The 23251-nt window shown below is 39.6% G+C and overlaps 1 protein-coding gene across 11 annotated transcripts in view; it reads left to right on the forward strand.

Annotated features, from left to right (window-relative positions):
* The window catches only part of IGF1 (insulin like growth factor 1), a 101802-nt gene that overhangs the window by 62163 nt on the left and 16388 nt on the right, over positions 1 to 23251 (forward strand). For 7 of the 11 annotated variants that reach the window (XM_045587587.1, XM_045587589.1, XM_045587588.1 and 4 more), the window contains 2 exons: positions 18941 to 19122; positions 20608 to 20659. In XM_045587587.1, the coding sequence (XP_045443543.1) occupies positions 18941 to 19122; positions 20608 to 20659 (234 nt within the window). Of the gene's footprint in view, positions 1 to 18940; positions 19123 to 20607; positions 21114 to 23251 lie in introns of those variants that run through there. The other 4 variants (XM_036456473.2, XM_036456474.2, XM_036456476.2 and 1 more) reach the window with 2 other exon arrangements.

Consider the following 23251-nt stretch of genomic DNA (forward strand, 5'->3'; position numbering starts at 1 on the left):
AATAATCAAGAAATTCTTCCTGATGTTTTAGTAGAAACACATTCAAAGTAGCAGGAGTCTGTTTACCCTTGTAGAGTCCTGGAGATGAAGTGGATACTCTGTGTAATAATAGCCCTGCTTATACCTGGCAGTGGTGCTTAAGTCACCTCCTAGCCTTTTCTTGTGGGGGCTTAATCTTCATTTTCCATCCAGTTCATATTTTTGTTGTTGTTGTTGTTGTTTTACTCTTATATGGATCCTTTCCAGCTTCCCCAAATGAGTCTTAAAATAGGAGGGTGAAATCTGAGTTCCCACTCTAATTAAAACCTCAGTGATGCCAAGACTTGTGGAGGGATTACTCCAGGCTTTCATTTCATAATTCCCAGCATTCACCTGCCTCATGTTACAATTTTGCTGTAGTACTTTCTTGCTCACTCAGGGCCCACAGCTATTTAGCTATAGAGCTTGTCTCTGCCAGTGGGAGCCCATTTTTGTCTATTTTAAACATCGTCCTGTTTTTAGCAGCCTCCCCAAATCTAAATTGTACAATGTCATTTTAGATTCGAATCCTATCTCCTAATGTTTGAAGATCTTTTTCTGCCTTAGTGCAATCTGAAAAATATTCTAGTCTGTTATTTCAATTATTGAGGAAGAAGCCTCAATGCATACCAATCATAGAAGGGCCTGAATATCACTCATTTTTCCCAAGACCCAAAGCACAGTTGGAACATGAAAAGCAATGCAGAGGCTCCACCCCCTCCATTCATTTATTCAACGAACATCTTTTCCAGCACAAATGATATAGGCACTGGGTATATATCCATTCAGTGTAATGTGCACATAATGTATGCAAAATGTCTTCATTAAGCATTTACTCTCTGCAGAGCTGTGGTGGGTGTTGGATTTAGAGCAGTGAGGAGGACTTCCTATCATGGATCTCACATTTGATACATGTTTTAAAGAAACGATGGAATTATAGACCTCAGGATGGTGGAAGAAACACAGGAAACAGGAGAAACCTCTCCAAAGAGGAGGTTCTCAGACCTTACAGCTTAGCAGGCAGGGTTCCATTTTTCCGAACCAATCCCCTTTAGCAAACCAACTTTCCTCTTGTCTCTCCTCTCAGACTCAAGTTTTGCTGGGATGCTAATGGCTGATAATGTGCTGCTCCTTAGTTAAATTATTTACACTTACAAAGGACTCTATCAATTCTTTAATCAAAAGATGTGATAAACAGAAGGAATTTCAGGATACGGTTTCTTTAGTTCCCCCAGAAAGTAAACAGACATTCCTGGAAAACAGGGACCCAAAGGCCATTAACTGGGGAGAGTGAACTCACTGACATCAAGCAGCTTTCTTCACTTAAATAGGCTGGTGAACTTTAAGACTTGCCAGTGAGAAAAGGTTTGCAGTTGATTCCTAAGCTTTTCAGATGGAATCTCTTAAAGAACACGCTTGATGAATGCTGGGTCACAGAGATACCTTGGGTCCTTTGAAGTCTTTTGATATTGGACTTGGCATTTGGAATATGATTCTAATCACAGCAGCCAGTGTGCAGGCCAGCCTGTGTGTTTCTGAAAGGAACAGACTAGCTTCTCTGGGAGTCTGGACCTGTACTTCACTGGTTTCCTCAAATCATGGACCCTTTTGAGAATCTTTTTTATTTCTTCAATTAAATTTATTGAAGTGACAGTGGTAAGATGACATAGGTTTCACCTATACAATGAATTCCATGATAAGTCATCTGTATATTGCATTGTATGCCCAGCACCCAAAGTCAAATCTTCCATCACCATTTATTTACCCCCCTTTACCCTTAACTAGCCCCCCACCCAAACCCTTTCCCTCTGGTAAGCATCATACTGTGGTATGTGTCTATGAGTTTTTGTTTATTGCTTGTTCACTTATTTCTTTCAGTTTTATATCGACGGATGAGTGAAATCATATGGGTCTTCTTTATTAAATTTATTGGAGTGATATTGATTAATACAATTACATAAGTTAACTTTTTCTGACTGATTCGTTTAGCATGATGTTCTCAAGGTCCATCCATGTTGTCAGAAATGGCAGTATTTCCTCTTAAGAATCTTTTGAGTGTCCAAATTTCCTCTTTCCAGGAAAATCCACAAACATCTATAACTGCACATTATGCAGAAGGTTCACAGGCCTCCTACCCAAACTCATCCATGGACTGGAGGGTTCCTAAGGACCCATTGGTGCTAAAGTCTAAGAAGTTTCTGTTCTCAGATCACGTTAACCTCTTGGTCCACATTTCTTATTAGCCTATGGGTCCTACCTCCTCCCAAACTTCCCGGAGCCTTGGTAGAGTGCCCCATACACAAGGTAGGGGGGCTGATAAGTGCCCCTGTGCCTGCTGCCACCTCATGCTGATTGCTGCCTGAGAAGTAGCCAGGGAGGATGGGGAGACCCTTTAAACACAGAAGTATCCACCACACTGGGGATACCCAGTTGGCTTCCCAATTAGCAAATGAGGTCATTGTCCCTCTGCTCTTTTCCAGAAATAGGTCTGAAAAGAAGGCGTGTGCTGGAATGACCTAGCAAAGCAACTGGAAGGAAGTGACTAGAAAGAATCATTAAAAACCCAACTCCTTCTTTCAAGGGAAATGGAAACAGGGACCTAGAGGAAAGCTATAATTGCCAAGCCAGCAGCAGCCCTGCTTCCCTTCCCGAGCTCCCAATGTGGAGTTCCTGCCTGCAGGGCACCATTTGATTCAAAGCAATGGGAGCCTCTCACAGTCTCAGGAGGGCTCAGAAAAGAAACAAAGAAGTAGGGCAGCCTTTGCCGTCTTCCTGCCACTCCTGCATGGAAGCAGTTGGCTTTATTAACTCTGCTTCCTCTGCAGCATTGACTCTGCCACGCACTGGAGAGATTTTGGTGATTATGGGTAGTCTGGGACAAATTATGATTTTTTGTTTGTTTGTTTTTGCAAAATTGAGTGTCCTTGGTTTATGTAACCACCTCAGTTCTATAGGCAATTGTCAGTGCTGTATTTCCTTTCTGTCTCCTTTGCCATGGGTTTTGAAGGATTCTTGAAAGGGTGTTTTGATGATGTGTTCCTGAGGGTGTGTCAAAAACCCACCTGACCTGTTCCACTCCACCTGGGAGGTTACATAAAAGGTGAAGGCACAGAAAAGGTCGAGTTGGGTTCTCAAAGAGTCTATCTTCTGAACAAAGTTTGACAATTGTGTAGACTGGCTTAAATAACCCACCTGCCAATTTTGAAAGCCTTAAAAATAGAGTGAACCTGGTACTTAGCAAAGGCAGCTTTCAATATCTTAGGACATCCCTGTGTTCTTAGCTCTGCTTTTGGCCAGAAAATTTGCTAAAGCTCTGATTCCCTTCCCTGTGACCTAGCTTGTTGTCCTCAGGTACTAGCTGGCAGTCAGGATGACACAGACTTATGCCAATAAAAAATGCAGGAAAGGGAAAAAAGTCAACATGTGTTTTTCATTTCAGTTTAGTTTCTTTGGAGGATTCTGGCTTTTATTTTCCTTCTTGCAGTGAAACTGATTCTGCTACTAGACACACATATGGATACCTTTATCAGGCAACTATCAAAAGAGATATGAAGCCTTTTATGGAGATTTTTTAAGTGTAAGAGGTCTTTCCCAGGACTGCAGTCCTCATTGGCCTGTTCCTAATGCTCTACTACTTAATCATATATTATACACACATGTCGGACATCCATATCACAGAGTCATTGGCACCATCTGAGAACTTGAAAATGCAGAGTCTTAGGTACCGCTCAGACCCATTGATACAGATACTCCGAGGGCGGGGCCCAGTAATGATGTTTTAACCAGTCCCATAGAGGGTACTAAGGCAGGCTCATGAGGAGCACTGTCTGCTTCAAGAGCCCCCAAAGATCAATGAACTTGAAATTCATCCTTGCTTGGAGGTCTGGAGGCAAGTACTAGTATGTGGGTGGAGAACTTTTACTATTTGTAATCAAAAGAACCTCTAGATTTGTAGGTCACTTAAATCCTGTTTTCCCATCTATAAAATGGAAATAATCCCATCTACCTCCAAAATGGGTTGTTGAAATGACTGAAGGACAGAATATGTCTGAAAATAATTTGTGAACTGCTTGGCACTCTCTGAAGTAAGCTCTGGGGAGGTGGGGGAGAAGCACTTTGTCCTCATCTGTAGTCTGAACCCTGAGTTCAGGCACATAATGGCTATTTCACTCACTGACTCTTTGATGAGTAACTGTAACTAATATTTGGTAAGTGTTTACTCATGCATTCATCACAAGTACTCTGCGAGATGGATTTGCATTCCCCTTTTCACATCAGAACTTTTAGGTTAAGTAACTTACCAACAGCCACATAATTAGAAATGGTAGAGCCAGGGAAACGTTCCAGAGCCTGCGCTCTAACCACTTAATCACACAGCTTCATGATTAATCTATTAATGGTCTGAGTGGTTGCTCTGTGACCCTAGTGGTTCCCAGTTCTTGTGTACCTTAACACAGCACAACCTGGTAGATGAATGATAGTGTTATCATACTATTTAATGAGAAAGGAAATTCTTTCCACTGTAAACATCTCTTTACATTGTGCTTCTGTGTACTGTTTGTGTTTTTGACTTTTCAATCCACTAGCCAGTGAGTATTAATGAAGTGCTGTGCTTCTACATACAGAAATATGAGACACAGTTTCTACCCCAAAGATGCTTCAAGTCAAATTGAGGAATTGGGTCAGTCATCGTGAAACAGAAAATAAAGGCTAGTAGATAGTTTAGTGCTAGTTTATGATGCACAAAGAAATCATTTTACACCTCCAGAGAAGTTAGTGGGAATAAGGTCCTTAGAAAAGAATTCCCATGGGGACCTAAAGTCAACTTCTCTTGATAAACTTGGACTTAATTGCTCTGGGCAGTTGTCATTGAATGGTTGAGTTCAGGAACTCCATACTACAGTTTCCTTTAGGTTATCATGGACCTCAGGGTTATAAAGGGGACAATGACCTGTTATCTCAATTTTTGTCTGTTTTGTTCACTTTAGATCCTCAGTATTAAGTAATTAAGAGCAGTTTCTAGAACATAGTAGGCGCTCAATAAACAGTAGGAATTGCATGACTTCTCAGCAGGGGAGAACTATGGCTGAAGGGGGACAGATGTAGTGAGGCCTATTTTGAGTTGGGTGAGGAGGCAGATTGACAGGGTATTACTCTTTGAAAGAAGATTGAGAGACAGTAAATTGGGTAGAAGCCTGGTGATCCAGAGAGGGTTCAGTAGGTGCACAGATGCAGAGCGTTTGATATTTTAACAGATTCCCCACTCCATACATGGTCTTGGCTCCTTGGGCTCCCCCTCTTCCCACTCTAGAAAAGAAAATCCACAGGTACTTTGTGATTTTGAAAGTTGAGAATCATGGTCTCTTGTCATCAATTTCATTTTCCTTGGTTTTTCTTCTACTTGGCAAACCTTTGGGTGCCAAGCCCAAGTTCTGGTTACACCCATGTTTCTTCCAGAGGAAACTTCACTAGTAATTGAAAACAGAGATTGGTTCTTTTATTCTCATTCATGGGATGCAGGTGAGATTCCTGTTTGTGCTCCACCTTGGCTGTCTCTTTTCTAGTCCTGGAGGAAAATCTGGATATAATTCTGGGCTTCGATCCTTTGGTCTTCTCTTCTGGTCCTTCTGTAAAACTGTGAGCTTTCATCAAAAATACTAAATGTACTAACTTTCTGAAAAAGAAATAGGATTGTCTGATGATACCCTTTGACTCAGTAACTCCACTCCTGGGATTTAATTCTTACAAATGATCTCAAAGAAGTAGAAAGTTATGTGCACAGAGACAATACAATGTCAGTTAGAATCCTGATAAAACTGGAAATAACCTAAATGTCTAACCATGGGAAAGCAGTTAAAGAAATAAATGATGGCAGATCTACTCAATAAAATATTCTGTAGCTTTTAAATTATAATTATGAAGAGTATGTAGCAATATGAAAAATGCTTGCAATACACTGTTAAGTGACAGAAACAATACTACATTAAATTTAGGCTAGGACTATAGCTATGTCAAAATGTGTGTATCTGAATGAGAACACACAAAAAAATAGAAAAATCAAGATAATACGATTTGTTGGGATGCCAACATTATGGGTCAAATGTCTATATTTCAATTTCTGATAAGGTTTTTATAACTTAGTGCAATTCAAGGAGATCAGAAACAAGCTCTTCTGGCTGCATGATGGAGCCAATTGCTCTTTCTGAAACTGCAAAGAGTCACAGTGTACTGGGTGAAAAGTGAGCATCCAACACCCAGCTTTGCCCTCAATGGCAGGATTACACAGACTTCTCTCTCTGGCAAAAGCCATGCATGACATTCTTTCTGGCACTCTCTGGAGCACTTAGGAGAAAACTCTTGCCTACTGCACATGCTCAGACCCTGGGCTTTGTGGGCTGACTCAGATGACCTCACTGTTATCTTCAGGGATATTAGCACTACGTACCTTTGAGAATCCCAGTAACAGTATCAACTTCAGACTTTTCCTTACCTGGGAAGTTCCCAACTTTCAAGATGTCCCCAACTTAAGATGAACTGGCTCTGCAACTTACTAGATATATGGTTTGGGTTAAGTTATTAACCTTGCTAAACCTCAGTTTCCTCATATGTAAGATGACTATAATAATAATACCTACTCCAGGTAGTTTCTGTAGGATGGAAATGAGATAAGACATGAAAAGTAATATTTGCTATAATATCTGAATAGAAAGTACTCAACAAAGGGAAGCTATTGGTAATGTATTATTGCAAGGCCCCCTGTTGTTCTAAATGTCAAATAAATAAGTTTAAATATAAAATGAACAGAAGAATGAAATGCCTCATTTCGATCTCAGAAGAAACTTGTATTTAATGGAAAAGTTTCCAATCTCATTTGATTATATCTTTGGGTCTTTCTGGCACTCTCTGGAACACCTGTGATAAAACTCTGTCTTATAGTTTTATATTTTCTTCTCTCTCATTAGCTAATCAGTATCCTCTAGGTTTGTATCTTCTCAAGTGTTCTTGCTGCAAGGAGTGTCATCTTACTATGTTAAAATCCTGTTAGGGAGCTTAATTATACTCCAACCAGGTAGCACGGTCTGCATAGAAACTGATATTTGAAGAAATGTGTAATTTCAGATAGAAGGCTAGGAGAAAGAGACACTCTTGGCGAGCCCACAGATGACCAACCCAGACAGAGGGGGAGAAGGCTTGGAAGCCAAAAGCTACAGACAAGGATGAGAGGAGAATTTCTTTTTTATTGAAAGGAAAGTGTTGAGACATCAACAGCTTAAAAAGATAAGTTCAGGGTGATTTGTGGCCCGTTGAGTGCCAGAAAGGGAAAAAAAAAAAAAAAAAAAAAAAGATGTGGCGAAAGAAGGCACAGATGTTCTGAAAAAATTTGAGGAATTTATAATGGTTCATAATCTGACTACAGAAAATGCCTACTGAGGGCAGATGTCAGGGGACGGTGGGAACATAGGTTTGATGAGAAGATACTAGAAGGCTAAGACTTCACAAGTGACCATGACCAAAGTCTCATCTTTGACCAGAAGCAAAGGAAGAGGAAGAAGAGGAGGACTAGACATTTCTTGAAAAGAAAAAAATCAATAAATTATCAAATCTTAGAAGTAGATTAAAATGTCTCTAAACCAATGGCCCCCTTTTTCTTCTTATTTTTTCTTTAAAAGTCCTTGCCAATTATTCCAATGCACAGTTCAGGAATGAGGATGTGTGTAGCTCTCTCTACACTCTCTTATCAGAACCTACTACACAGTCAAAATCTTCACTTCTCTCTGCCCATCCCTATTATGAAGCTGCTACAAGACCTTGATGGGTCATTTTTTTCTCATCAACATAATGGTTTACCTATGTAGTTTCTATTCAAATTTGCATCTAATTGATATTGTGGTGGAGACCATACCCATCTGGAGGCCCATGGATTTGATATTTTCCTTTCTCACAGGTGTGAGAGTCTTGCATTGGGGTTACAAGGAAGCAGGCACAGAAGGTCCTCAACTTACTATGGCTCGACTTAATGGTTTCTCAAATTTATGATGGTAAACTATACTTTGAATTATGAATTCCGTATTTTTTTCCCCTGTGTTAGTAATATGCAGTAAGATTCTCTCTCATGATGCTGGACAGCAGAGCCAGCCACAGCTCCTAGCCACCCACATGACTACAAAGGTAAACAATTGATACTATTCAGTGCAGTATTAAATGCATTTTCAACTTAAGATATTTTCAACTTATGATGGATTTATTGAAATATAATGCCATCGTCAGTCAAGGAGCATCTGTACTTACTGGGAGTCTGAGAGGAGAGGAGGCTGCCCTGATAAAAGACTGTTCATTAGAAGAGAGCACTTCGCCCGTGAGCTTGGGCCTTCACTTCCAACTGGTTAGGACAGAGCTAATGATGCCTAAATATTAGCATAAGCAGTCCCTCCATACAGACCTCCCAACACAGATCTGAGCCAAAGAGAGCAAACAGGAGGCAAGTGTTGAGGGAAATAAGATGCCCCACAAGTAGTATTCCTGGCCCATAGGACCCTCTCAGATCTGTGGCACATTAGGCCTTGCATTGCTTGTTCCTAATGAAGCTAACTCATTCTGCAAACATGCATATGTTTTATGATAAATTGAAAGTGACAACTGGGGCAAGTGTCCCCAGTTCTCAGAAAGGAAATTCACAGAAGTGAGTGATTAACTAGAAGGCAAGTGACCATTGCCTCAGAGTGGGGCCCCAGAGCAATGCGGTCATTCATAGCATGTTTGGATAGTAAGAAAACAATAAAATAGAATTTTATTTTTTTCAGACAATATCACAAACTAAAAATATTTTTATTTGTTTAATTTAGTGAAATAAATAAGAGAATCAGAGAATTTTATTGATTAATAATAATAATATTTGCTGAAAAGCACTTAATGAGGCTTGGAGATATAAGCACTATATTGGTCCCAGATGAAATAAAGATGAGAACAGGATTTAGCCTGGAGACAAGCTGCAATTGAACCAAAACCTCTCTTTCTTCTTATGCATAGTCACCTCTTTAGTTCAGAAAAATAATAGTTTTTGGGGTGGGGTGGAGGAGGGTGGTTAAAAGCTAACAGTCTCCAAGATTGCCAGATTACTAAGAAGCCTCTTAAATAGACTTTGAGTTTGATATCATGTTCAAAGCACTTAAAGTCTCTTGGTCATGTTAAGCAATCAAATATTAAGGGAAAAGTTATATCCTGAAATAATATAGTCACTTTCTAAATAAACCATTCAACCTTAGTCTGCATGCTTGCTTGATATTTTGATGAATAATACTAAAACTTGTTTGAGAACTCCTTGTACAGACTTTAAAATTTTGATAACCTTCAGTTCCTTCCAGTTTATTTTACAAAAAAAGGGGGGAGTAGCATTTGAAAAACCATGTTTATAATGGCCATCTTCTAATTTTGTCCTCTGGGCAGAAGTTGGGTACCAATGGCAGAGATGATGACCTGCCTAGAAGCCCATTCACTTCATTGGAGATAACACACAGTCATAGCTGAAAATTTCAAGGGAAAATATGCATCTGTCCTCCAGGAAGGAACTGAATGTTGTACAGAAGATTCAGATACCATTGACAGGCACCAAGGAAACCAGTGAGATAAAGTGTTGGCCTCACTGAGCGCTAGGAAGTTCAACATTCTGGTCAACAATAGTAATGCCCCTCCTAGAACTTGTCACTTACTCTCCTTTGAAGGTGCAGCTTTGGGGAGTGTGATGGTCAAAGGCCTGGCCCAGGAATTTCTAGAAAGAGTCTTCTCACACGCATTCTCATTTCAAAATACCCAAAATACCTTATTCCTCAAAGCCTTTAGGACCCTGGCTTTCAAAATGTAGTTTGATTCTTTCCACTGTTTTAAGTGCTTCAGCCAATGAATTTCATCCTTCTTATCCTCTTCCTAATTACACGTGTATCCTGTCCTGAGTGAGTTTGTACTATCCCCATTCCCCTTACTCCATTTTATCCCTTCCCCTTAACTCCATTTTACCTCCCATATTGGACATTTTCCCCCACCAAATTCAACACTGATCCTCAATTTCTTTAAATTCAGCCCACGAATCTTGTTTTTTACCTAAAATTAAACCCCACAAAGAAGAAACTCCTGGTTCTTTTATGGAACCTATGTTCTCTTTGTATCACCCTCATTTTAGGGAGAAATACTGAGATACCTTATATACTTTATTGATTAAAAAGTGGGTAGCATAGCCCAGCTGGTGTTGCTCAGTGATTGAGCATCAACCCATGAACCAAGAGGTCTCAGGTTCAATTCCTGATTAGGGCACATGCCCAGGTTTTGGTCTCAAACCCTGATGGAGGGCATGCTAGTGGCAACCGATCAATGTGTCTCTCTCATTGATATTTCTATCTCTCTACCCCGCTCCCTCTCTCTCTAAAATCAATTAAAAAAATATTTTTTTAAATATATTTTATTGATTTTGTACAGAGAGGAAGGGAGAGAGATAGAGAGTTAGAAACATCGATGAGAGAGAGTCATCAATCAGCTGCCTCTTGCACACCCCATACTGGGGATATGCCCGCAACCAAGGTACATGCCCTTGACCGGAATCAAACCTGGGACCCTTCAGTCCCCAAGCCGACGCTCTATCCATTGAGCCAAACCGGTCCTGGCAAAATATGTATATTTTTAAAGTAGGTAGCACAACCATCCAGATAATCCTTGATGTCAGATTGTTGGAAGAAGTTCTTGATCTTATTATCTAGTACTTTTTTTTTCTACATGAGAAGACAGCATCTCAGAGAGTTTGGGTGACTAGTGAATTCACATGAAGGATCTGGGGCTGGAACCCGCTGTTGCTGTCAGTACACCATATTGCCTTCTTGTCATTCTCTCTCTGCATATTGCTCTGTGCTAAGTGCTCTAGAAACAGTCCCCATGCCGAAAAACTGGCATGAAAGGGCATCACACAAAACCCAGTTGGCACTGAAGTGCACAGCATGCAGTTATTTATATCATGCAATGCCTTCCCTACCTTCTCCACCCTCCCTCTGCCTTCTCTCAAAGTGTAACTGACTCGTGCTGTTTCTGCTCTGTGGTAGTGCCAAGGACTGTTTTTGCCACTGTGGAGGCTGCCTTCGGACAGCTCACCCCCAGACACAGGCCTAGATGCCTCTCCTCAGGGGCCTCCATCTCCTGAATCTCTCCCTTCAGACATACCAGACGTTACCCATTAACTTGCCATCCTCAATGTGTCACACCCACCCCTGGGAAAATCTCCAAATGCACCCTAAACAAAACACAGAGGTCTGAGTGAGGAGACTGACAGGGAGCAGGGCCCTGGAGAACACAGGGCAGGTGCCAAGTTGCAAAGAAAAGAGAAATGATAGACTTTAGAATGAAACTACAAATAAAGAGAATGTGGCTTAATACCCCTTTGGCTAACTCATCCTTTTGTGGCACCAGAAAGAGGGGTGTTCCCCTCTATTCAGAAGGGCCTTCTGTTTTGCCTACAAGGCATCTCTTCCCATATCTGAAAGAGTAAACTAACAATAACAGTGTAAGTAGAGGAGATAATGCTGGTGGCATGGCTACAATCTCCAGCTTGGAGCCAGACTCATCTTACAATTTCCGTCACAGTCTCAAAAAAATAAATAAAAAAATGAGATAACCAAGGTCCATGTATGTGATTCCTCAACATCCCTTCTTATTCTTTCTCTTATGGTCTGTTTTCATTCCATTCTGGCATGAGTCCAAGTTGCAGTAGTGATTATGAGGGCCTGGTGATATTGTATACTCAGCAGCTGCTTATCCCCAAAGCATGATTGGCAGGAGACAGAGCCTTAGCTCCCAGTCACTCCAGGAAGGAAACTAGACTCTAATTCCTAGTCTACCATGAGCTGCCTGGTCACATAGCATAAGCTTTTGCCCAAGAGTTTATCAGTGAATAAAAAGAATGGTCAATGGCTGCCAATAGCAGGAGACTGAAGATACAGATGAAGGAAAGAAAAGAAATTTTTTTCAGCATGAAATGGAGAGAGCAGAGAAATACATAGGCTGGTTGAAAGTGATTGGGAAATCCCTCTGAACCTATATTTTGTCCATCCTATGGTCACAGCATTTTTTTAAATAAACAAATGGATGCTAATCCTGAAAAACCCAATTATTTTAGACAGTGGATTATTTGGAAGAAATAAAGGTAACAATAGGTCAAAGAGAAGCCTATGCAAACTTTGCCTTGTTTGACTTGTTTGAAGGATCCATTCTCATAAATTATCTATTTCACATTAAACTATTCAGGGCCGTCTATAGGGGGTGGGGAAAAGGTTTCCAGTTGTGAGTACCTGAAACACAGAGGTCATTTATTCCTGTGTTATTAATTATTGATTATTGTATTATTTATTTGTATTACAACTGCAAACCTACTTTTGCCCATCCTTATATAGATCATAAAAGAAATTATTCATTCATTTCAAAAGAAATAATTCATTCATTTTCATGGAGAACAAAACTCCTCTACCTAGAAAAGCCTTCTTTTTCAACCAAATTTTGGAAAGGGTGCATTTTTAGGAGAAAGAGAGGAAGAGAATGCCTGCTTAGCTAGCTGTGTTAGCCAACTCAACTTAATAATAATAATAATAATAATAATAATAATAGCTACATATATTTAGAGTTACTACATACCAGACATTGTAAAAAATACTTCATACACATTCTCATATAATCTTCACAATAGCCCTGGGAGTTAGTCTTGCTATGTCGATTTTACATAAAAGGACCGTGTCTTAGAAGATTTGGTGCCTTGTCCAAGGTGAACAGTGAATATGTGACAGAATCCAGGTCTGCCTGAGTCTCAAACCTGTGCTTTTAGTCATTCCACATATTGCCCCCTGCACTGGTATGACAGATGTCACAGGCAGGTCATACTCAAATCTTATCATATGTTCTAAATAATTAAAGACATCTAACCAGAAAGTGGTAGCTATCTTATAGACCAGACCCAATTGAAATAATTCAAACATAATAATGACCTTTTGGCACTTGATTATCTTTTACCTTAGACGTTGATAAACCAAACCATTCCCTTAAGACAACATTTCTGTCCAGCAAAGCATTTTTCTTGCCAAAGTGTAATTTTTTGTTGGCTATATCTATCTCCTTCAAGCCCTGGAAACAGACCTAAGTTAGGAAATTATGCTGTCCTGGCAAGAGGCTCATCCTCCAAGGCATTATATCAGGCTAACGTAATACATCATGTTGCTTCCCACTCTGTCGGCCCATTTCTCAAAGAGTCCTAAAATGGTCATGTTTCTCCTCTGAATCTCTAGTTCTATTGTCCCTAGGCCTTTTGCTGAAGCACCTCACCTTGGAGACAGAGGCAGACTGAAAAGCACTATTTTCACACCTGCCTTGAGTTGGAGCTTCCAAAAGAAAGGAGGGTTTAAAGAAAGGGGCAATGTCCTGAAGCTCTGCTTTGTTCCTTTTAGACCCAAACATATACAAACATTGATTGATTGGGCAATGGGAAGACTTTGGTCTTTTGGGGGTTATGAGCATTTAGTAGCTGTGAAACAGCTGCTGGGGGTGGTGGCAGGTTGAACAGGGTCATGGTTCCTAGAAAAGATGTCCTCCTCCTAATTGAGAAGTAGTGGAGCCAGCAAACACTGGCAATTAAAAATTAACAAAGGCCAAAGTGAAATCGATGCCTACATTTGATAGATTTTCAAGAAAAGCTTATGACATGCAGTTCATAGAAGAGAGAACATTTTCTGTGCTCACTTTTACAGATGTCAAAGGTCAGTCTTACTTGGAAAAACCTTTCTGCAGAAAAGCAGAAATGTACAGAGTTTGCTAGCACTGTATAAGGCAGGCAGTAAGTATAAACTTTAGAAAAACTTCTCCCAAACCAATTCTGATTTCACAGGGTTTGGCAATAGCTTTGATACTAGTGGTAAGTTGCTTGACTCCTGATATATGTTTGAATATGTGTGTGTACATACTCATGTTAATCTAAGTACATAATGAGTGGCTAGTTATGGCAGCAAAAGCTTCTTTTCTTATATTTACTAAGCACATGTTTTAATTCGAGTGTGATTTCTATAGAATTTTTTAAAAGGTGAAGTATTGACTTATCAAGGGGCTTTAAGTAAAAATGTGAATCCTATTTATCCAGAAAAAAATAACCATTCAAGTTAGTATTACATTTTGGGTCTGGATAATAGTCATATCACAATTTTCTTTCTATTAGGAATTCATGAAAAAAGTCCTGTTTTCCATAGGAAAGCCACAACATGTGTAAGAAATATTGAGAAGTGATTCTTATTTTACCAGAAATGAAAATAGCAATTGAAATGCTAAGATGGAGACAATTTTAATATTATTCACATTTTACCCAACTTTTCCATGCAAAATTATGTCAACTGAGCAAATTTTTATTAGATAAGGTAGTGTATGGAGCAATGCTGAGCTAAGAAACTAACCATACACAGTTATTATAAGTTATCATTTCTGGAAGTTATGAATACAGAGTTGGTGCAGGACACCTATCTTTCTGCCTTCTAAAGATTTTAACAGTAATATTTGGTCATGTAATCAAGCCTCCATTAATCAAAATTAAATGCAAATTATTTTTTAGAATAATCCCATTGTGTTTTCTGTTTTAATAACTGTGAATTTTCTAAAAATAGCCCTTGAAATCCAACCTGAATTGTCTTACTTCTTTTTTTCTGCTTTCAAATTAGGACCGAATTTAGAACCTCCTTTTGTTAGCAATTTCTAGAGAATAGTTTCGTTCCTCAGAATACAAAGATTAAGTCTATATCTTCAGAATTGTATATATCTCTATTTGGAAAATGTTCCCATTTCCATTTTGTGAATACTGATTCTTCAATTAGTGGCAAAATTAAATTAATTAAAGCATTCTCAATAAACAAGGGGGGTAGTTTCCAACTGCCTTCCCAGAAACCTGGAAGAAGCACAACCACATGTAGCACCAGTAGAGGTAGCACCATTTTTACCAGCGATGGGTAACTAGAGCTCTCTGCTCAAGAAGCGATGACCCCAGTGAACTCTCAGCACTAACCTTCTCCTTCAGGGATGGAGGGAAGCGAGGAGCTTGCAACCCAAACAAAATGTGAGACTCAGCTCATTGGTGTGGTTTTGATGATGCCACAATTCTGCCCCAAATCCTTGTAACTAGCAAGTTTGCCCTGACGATTATTGAATTACTCCACTAATCATGCATTATTTAAAGGGAAATGCTGTTATTACAGAAGCCATCTGTTTAACCATTGGAATTCTGTTTGTTGGCCAACTTTCAAGATATAGTAGTGCACTGTGTCTACACACATGATAAGACAAGTCAAGGCCTAGACTAAATGGCCAAATTTTATAAATGCCTATTCACTCCAATGACCAAGTGAGTGTGTAGACACTTCATGATGTCAGTAGGACAGAACTCTGGGGCTGTACCTACCTGCAAAAGGAATTATCCCAGTTACCTGTCTTTTGTTTTAGCATCAAGGGAAGGAGTTGGGAACCTTTTTTTCTGCCAAGGGCAGAAATATATGATAATATATATAGCATCATATGTGGGCCTTACAAAATTATCAACTTAAAAATGAGCCTCCTATATTTGGTCAAGCATTAAGTGTACTCACCCCTAATGCTGTGGCAGGGCCAGACCAAATGATTTTGAGGGCCTCCTGTGGCCCCCAGGCGAGACCTTCTCCACTCCTGAAGTAAAGAAAAAATGTTTTGAGCATCTTGGGGAAGCTCAAATGATTAATGGAAAATAAATTTTCATCTTCTGAGTTAGAAAGTATTCTGACCTCTTTCTTGAAGACAATATAAATGGCTTCCAACCATATTGAACATTTGGCCTGGATGGGTTTTCTTCTGCATTTCTTCACTTGTTACAGATTCTTTGGAATAGAAAGAAAAATAGCACCATGTACTGTGTTCAAACAGGAATACGGTCCTTGCATCTCTCAACAGGTGTTCATACCACCTTTACTGAACTACTTCCAGAAATAGGAAATTCATTACTTTTAAAAGAAGTTTGTTCTATCTTTAAACCTTTGAGTCCAAATTGTTAGAAAAATTTTCTCTTCTTTTAAGCCAATATATATTAAGCCCACTCGCCTACCAACTTGTGATTCCACCCACTGTAGCCAAATTGCATAGTGTCTGATGCTGAGTTTTTAAAGGAAAGGATAAAACAATTCACTCTATCACATTTAAAAATTAGTCATAATGACCAAAGCTACAATTTAGAGGTTATTAAAAAAAATTCCCCCAAATTGATACTGGAGCAAATTATGTTACTGCCTTTCTAGTAAACCACACTGTATCGGGTTTCTAATGTTAGCCTGTAGCAATAAGTGCCTTTATTTTGTTTCTGGGAAAAGAAGTAATATGAGGCATTTGAAGATAAAGGGCAAAACTTGGACCCTCAACTATGGCCTCTCAGTTGGCAAGAAATTATTTTTTATTAAATATCTTGATATAGAACCAGAAACCAAGCCTATAGGACACTTCAAAGGACTAATTAAACTTTAAAAGGCAATAGGTAAACACTGTTATATTCATATATCACCCAATGAAGGACAATCAGTCTATTGTAGACATTATGAATAGACAAAGAAAAACATCTTTCTAGGATTATGGTAGGATAACTGATAGCTGCATTTATAGCCAAATCCAAGTCTTTATACCACTATTTCAACATTTTTAAAAATATGGACATAAGGTACCTTCTTTATGAAACATTAAAGAAAAAGTCCTGCCAAAACCAGTTTGGCTCAGTGGATAGAGCGTTGGCCTGCGGACTGAAGGGTCCTGGGTTCGATTCTGGTCAAGGGCATGTACCTTGGCTATGGGCACATCCCCAGTGGGGGGTGTGCAGGAGGCAGTTGATCGATGATTCTCTCTCATCGATGTTTCTAACTCCCTATCTCTCTCTCTTCCTCTCTGTGAAAAATCAATAATATATATATATATATTTTTAAAAGTCCTAAATTTTTCTTTCCCTAAATTCATTGATCTGTGGACTAAAAAAAAGCATAGCTATTTTATAGACTAAGTCTTCTACACCAGCTGATTTGCTATGGTATGTGGAAACCCTGCTGAGGCTCCACAAGGAGCCCATAGAGTTTTGCCCATCCAAAGCAGCAAACCCACCTAGAGAGACCACAAACTAAACCTTCACTGAGTTACTACCCTCTGCTGTCCTAAGAATGATAATACTCTTGCCTTCTATAAGGAAGCATCTCCAGGCTCCTGTGCTACACCCCAGGAAAACATCTGAGTTCTCAGAGAACGCCACCAACAGTTGGCCCTTCAAGCTACAAGGCTGCCAGACTAATCTGGTGGTGGGCCATGACCCTGGGAGTTCAAAATATACATTGTGGATTTTGACTTTCAAAACTCCATCCTAAAGAACATTGTCATTATTATACAAAATTTTAATATGTAAAATATAATGCTGTCTCCTGTGTCAGAAGTTAAGATCAAATATATGTCAGATTGATTAATTGGATTCTTCTAGATCAATGGTTTATAAATTTTCCACCACCAAATCTGAATGTCAGTGAAGAAAACCAGCCCTCCCCGCGACCTCCCAAGGGAGTTAAGGGACAGGAGAGAAAGCTGAGACAGGGTCCCCCTGCCCTTGCCTGTCAGGGCACTTTTACTTTTGTCTGTTTTATATATTGGTGTATAAGCAAGATTCGATTTTAACAAAAGTTCTACTAGGACAAAAAGCTTACAAAGAATCCAGGTACATTTTAAGGTCCATGTAACCTTGTTTTGCCATTTCTTTTCATTCTAGAGCCAGGAAAAGTGTATTTAAATCAAAACAAAATGAAACCACACCAAAATCTACTTGCCAAGTAAAGACGTCTAATTGATTTGCAAATATCAAGAGAAATTTGACTCATGGTGTTCCCTTTGGGCAATCCAGGTCACAGGAAAGGTAGACGTTTAGTTCATTCTGTCTCTGTCTAATAACTATTCTTTAAGAAGACAGAATTGATTGTTCTGGTCTCTCTGAGGTGATTAGGAGAGGGAGCTCTATCACATCGGTATTGTCATCAGTTCCAAGTTCCAAGGTTTCTGGCTGCAGTCAACAGTAACCCTACTTCTTCACGAACCATGTAAGATTCTGGGAAGGGGTGCTCAGAGGAAGCAACCCAATATTTATTTAGGACCTACTATGTGTCTAGTGATACTCTAAATACTTTCCATGTATTATCTCATGTAATCCTTAAACAACCCTCACAAGAAAGATATCATGAACCTCACTTTACAAATGAGTAAACTGAGGCTCAGGAAGCTTCAATGACTTTTCCAGAGTTGATCTGGGTTAAACTCTTGATTCTACCATTTATTGCAGAATGGCCTATAGCAAGTCCTTCCCAACTCCCACTTTCAGCCTCTACACCAGGAAAGTAGGAGTCTTTTCTAGATTTAAAGTCTCACTGATGCTCTTACAGTGGAAGCAATTAAGCAAAAGAGCAAATATTTGAGCTATCCTGAACATAAAAACGAAGCAAATTTTCTAAAAAGGTTAAGGAAACTGAATACATTATCCTCTTTTAATTAATATCCCTAGCAGCCTCAGCCAATATATAAGGAAAGGTCAGGATTGGGTCATACAGGTTTTTTTTGGTTAAAGTTTGCTGAGAACATAAGGAGAACTAACACAAAGAATGTTGTGAATGAGTTAGTGTAAACGAGTGTGATACAGGTTCCTGGAGACATACTAGAATCCAGAAGGATCTATAGAGACAGGAATTGTTAGAGAAGCTTCAAAGAGAGGTTCACATACAAATGTGTGGGAAGACTAGGTGTGCGGAGAGGAGCGTCTTTAGAGTCTAGATGGAACCATGAATTTGGAAGATTCCACTCTAAAGCCAGGCCACTCTGCATTTTATTTGTACAGACAAGCCCTCAGGGTATGGCGCCAATAGTCGGAGGGCAATTCAGACAGGAATTGTGGACGAGTGCTGCTTCCGAAGCTGTGATCTGAGGAGACTGGAGATGTACTGCGCCCCACTCAAGCCTGCCAAGGCAGCCCGCTCCGTCCGTGCCCAGCGCCACACTGATGTACCCAAGGCTCAGAAGGTAAGCCAGCTGGAGTGGGATCCCTCCATCCTCAAGAGATCTGGGTCATATATGAGTGGGTGGGCCAAACAGTAATTATGTCCCCTTAGTGAACAAGAAACCAAGCCTATGGGACACTTTAAAGGACTAATTAAACTTTAAAAGGCAATAGGTAAACACTGTTATATTCATATATGGCCCAATGAAGAACAGTCAGTACTAAGGCTTAGTCTCTTGTTCTAGAGGTAAAAATAGCTCCATTCTCACTCTAGATATCCATCCCTTTGGTCACTTCGCATTGCAAATTCTCTTTTGCACTGCTCTGGGCAATCAGATAACAGAAAGTGGTGAAGAACTGTAATAGTTACCTCATCAGGTCTCTGTGAGAATTAACTTACTGCACATACAGTGCTTCCCATGTGTCTGCACAACACAGCTGTTAACATCTGTCACAATTGTAATTAAGAATAAAACCTGGAGACTTTTAGGTCCTGGTATTCTGCAAAAGTATAAAATAAAGCACAACTCTAAAATGGGAACTATTTGAAATTCACAACCATTGGCAAACATAATTAAAGAAAAACATTAAAAATATAAATTTGTTTAACTTGAAGAATACCTAGAAATTTCTAATGACCAAAATTTGCAGGTGTCTTTTTTAAAAGCTAGATTTTAAGCAAACCTTAGAGGTACTAGCTCTGCCATCAAAAGCATGTAAATCACCTGATGCACGTTTGTCACCTGATAAACTTTTGTTGCATGAATGAATGAATGAATGAATGAGTCAACAAGTTAATGTAAGTAATTAACATTTTAGTCATGAGGTAAAAAGAATGAGAACTAAAGAGAAGGTGAAGAATGAAGAAGAAAGAGAGGAAGGTTGAGTAAGGAAAGTGTTTCCTTGGGGAACTCTGTTGACAAAAGGAAAAATCAAACAAAACAAAATAAAAAAAATACCACCTGTGGTTTTAATCTTTGGATCCAAGACTAGCATAGTGCAGAATGCTCAAGATGAGAAACCAAGATGTTTACAATGACACCTTTGCTGCTTCCTGGTCATAAACTGCAGCCAAGTCTGGAGGACCATGGGGGCTGAGCAAAGATGTGACTCCAGGGAGCTACCTTGAGGGGTGGAAAGAGACCCAGCACCACTTGGTGTCCAGAGAACACAGCAGCCAATGGTCAGGGAGCAAGCACCACAGAAGTTACTTTTAGGTGAATGAGAAGGAAAGTTGTGCTGGGGATGGTAAAGGCAGGTTAATTCTCTTTCTTCCCAGGTGACCCAGTGCCTCTCAATTTCTAGTTGGGTAGAGTGTGGGGATATAAGATGAGTCCCAAAGTTCTAGAATGTTGGGGCTGGTGACTGAGGTTAGACACCTGTCCAACACCAGTGCTGTCTCCCGCATCCTATGGAGCCTAGGCATTCTGGGCTGACTCTAAGGCTGTCTTCGGGGACACCAAGGAGACCACCTGTTCTCAATGACATTATTTTTGTGATGTTTACAGTATCAGCCCCCATCTACCAACAAGAAAAAGAAGTCTCAAAGGAGAAAGAAAGGTGGGCCAAAGAAACACCCAGGAGGGAAACAGAAGGAGGGGATGGAAGCAAGTCAGCAAATGAAAGGAAAGAAGAAAGAGCAGAGGAAGGAGACTGGAGCTAGAAACTGAACACAGAAGCAAAAAGAAAAATGGAGGAGAAAAGCAGAGAGGGACAAAGACAATGAGAGAGAAGCAGACAGCAATACAGAAAAGTGAGAAATGCTATAGAGGAAATGAAGAACAGTAGCTTAGTGGAGCTAGCTAATACCTGTGATTGAAGGATTGAAGGATTCTGTTATAAAATGTGGCTATTAAATATGGAGAAAATGGAAACAAAGCAAGTAATTCCTAAGAAAGCCCAAAGAAAGACAGTGGCAAGAATGAAAAAAAGAAAAATTATTAAAGAGTCAAATAAGCCCCACTTCCTTCCCCTCCCCCCAAAAAAATTAAATAAAAGAATTAAGATTACAAAATCAAGGCTTTTATATGCATTTAAAAATTTTGTGTTAATCTATTATAGAAGAGTTACTCATGTCAAAATATATGTCCAGAGTTAAACATTAGCCTCAAATTCTCCACAAGTCTGAATTGTGTCATAGAAGTTCCCAGATTTCCTTTCCTGCAATAAACTTGGAGGCTGCATGTCTTAGTCAAGTCCAGGTTTGGGCCGAAGGGCATGCAATATTTGCCTAAAGGCGTGTGAGGCCTGTGAGGTAACCTATGAGAGGTCACTGAACCTTTTTTTGTTTTTCACTTGGGAATCAGACATAAAAGATGTATTAGTTTGCTGCATTAGGGCTGCCATAACAAATACCACAGACTAGGTGGCTTAAACAACAGAAAGTTTTGTCATGTACTTCTGGAGCCTGGAAGTCTAAGATCAAGATGTTGGCCAGGTTGGTTCCTTCTGAGAAATATTAGGGAAGGATCTCTTCCAGGATTTGTTCCATGGCTTGTGATTGGCCTTCTCCCTGTGCCTTCACATCATCTTCCCTCTATGCATATCTTTGTGCCCAAATTTCTCCCTCTTATAAGGACAATAGTCATATTGGATTAGGGCCCACTGTAATGACCTACTTTTAATTTAATTACCTGTATGTTGACTCCCCATCTCCAAATACAGTCACATTTTGAGGTACTGGAGGTTGGGATTTCAACATGTAAATTTTGGGTTTAAGTGACACTATCCAGCCCATATCAGGAGACTTCTGATATGTGACTATTGCCTTCTGATTCCATCTCCTAGAATACTCTCTGTTCCTCTGTTTCTCTCTCTTACTTTCTCTCCCAAACACACACATATACCCCTAGATTTTTACATCTGAAATCTTAGGTGTTTCAGCTCTATGGAAATTCTAGAACCATGTTATGAGCTGCAAAAGGCCTCAGAAATTATTTAGTTCAATCACTCCATTGTAAAGATAAGGATACTGAGATCCAGAAATGGGTAAAGATGTGCTTGGGTTCTAAGATGCCCTCCTTCTGGCCAGCAGAGAATAGCACATAGTCAACATGGACTAATAAGAATTCCAAAGGGCAAAGATGGGACAAAAGTGGCCACATGAAATCTCCCACTAATTTAATATTTTCCCACCAGAAGGAAGGAAGTAAATAAGAGCAGGGTTGCTGGATTTCCCTGAGGGTAAAGAAAAGCTCAGTAGAATCATAGAATGTAGGTCTTAGAGATCTTCTCCTTCACCTTTATTGATTTAAACAGTAGGTTAGCATCTTCACAGATAATAAAGCAAAAAGTCTCAAGATAATCCAAATGACTGATTATAAAAGTTGAGAGAGGGTAAGTGTACAGCCAAGCAAATAATGACCCTGGTTCACTGAAAATCCAGGCTATATAATATATGGATATGTCCAAGGCTCAATCTAGGAGGAAAAGGACCCACCAGAAGCATAGTAAAGCCAGAGATGGAAGCCAAGCCACTGGTGTTGTGGTTGCAAAGTGAATCCTGGGTTATCAGCACAGATGAAAGCCAGCCAAGTGCCTGAGCTCATGTGGCCAGCCACCTTATCCAGGAGATGCTGAGTACTCCTGCTAAGACATCATGCTCTGGGACCAGCCTCAGATACATCTACTGTGACTATCATCTGAAAGTAGCCAGCAAACACAGATGGCTCTTCAAGGGACCACAGTTGAGCAGAAGAATTAACAGTTTATGTCCTATGAAAAGGTTCCTTAGAGAATTATTTGTTCCTACTTTCATTGATGAGTGCATAAATGTCAACTATAAATCAAGACTTTGGATAAAGTATAATTACACCCAATGATGAACTTCATCCAAAAAGAAGACCAAGGACATCAAAAGGAAAAAAAAAAGCAATAGAATTTTCTAGTTAAAGAATATTTAACTCCCAGATTATGGGTTAAAACCCACTTCTTTTTGGAATGGGTTTTTATCAACTCTAAAGCAATTATCTTGAATGGCTAGATGTGACTGCAGAATAATATGAACTAAGTAAATAGGAAGAATCTGCTATTGTCTTTCCATCTCCCCCTTCTTAGTATCAATACTAAGCACCTAGTGATACATGGTATATAATGTATGGATGGATGGATTGGATGGATTGGATGGATTGGATGGATGAAATGGGTGATCTA

Source organism: Pipistrellus kuhlii, unplaced genomic scaffold, assembly GCF_014108245.1.
Source record: "Pipistrellus kuhlii isolate mPipKuh1 unplaced genomic scaffold, mPipKuh1.p scaffold_m20_p_3, whole genome shotgun sequence".
Taxonomy (NCBI): domain Eukaryota; kingdom Metazoa; phylum Chordata; class Mammalia; order Chiroptera; family Vespertilionidae; genus Pipistrellus; species Pipistrellus kuhlii.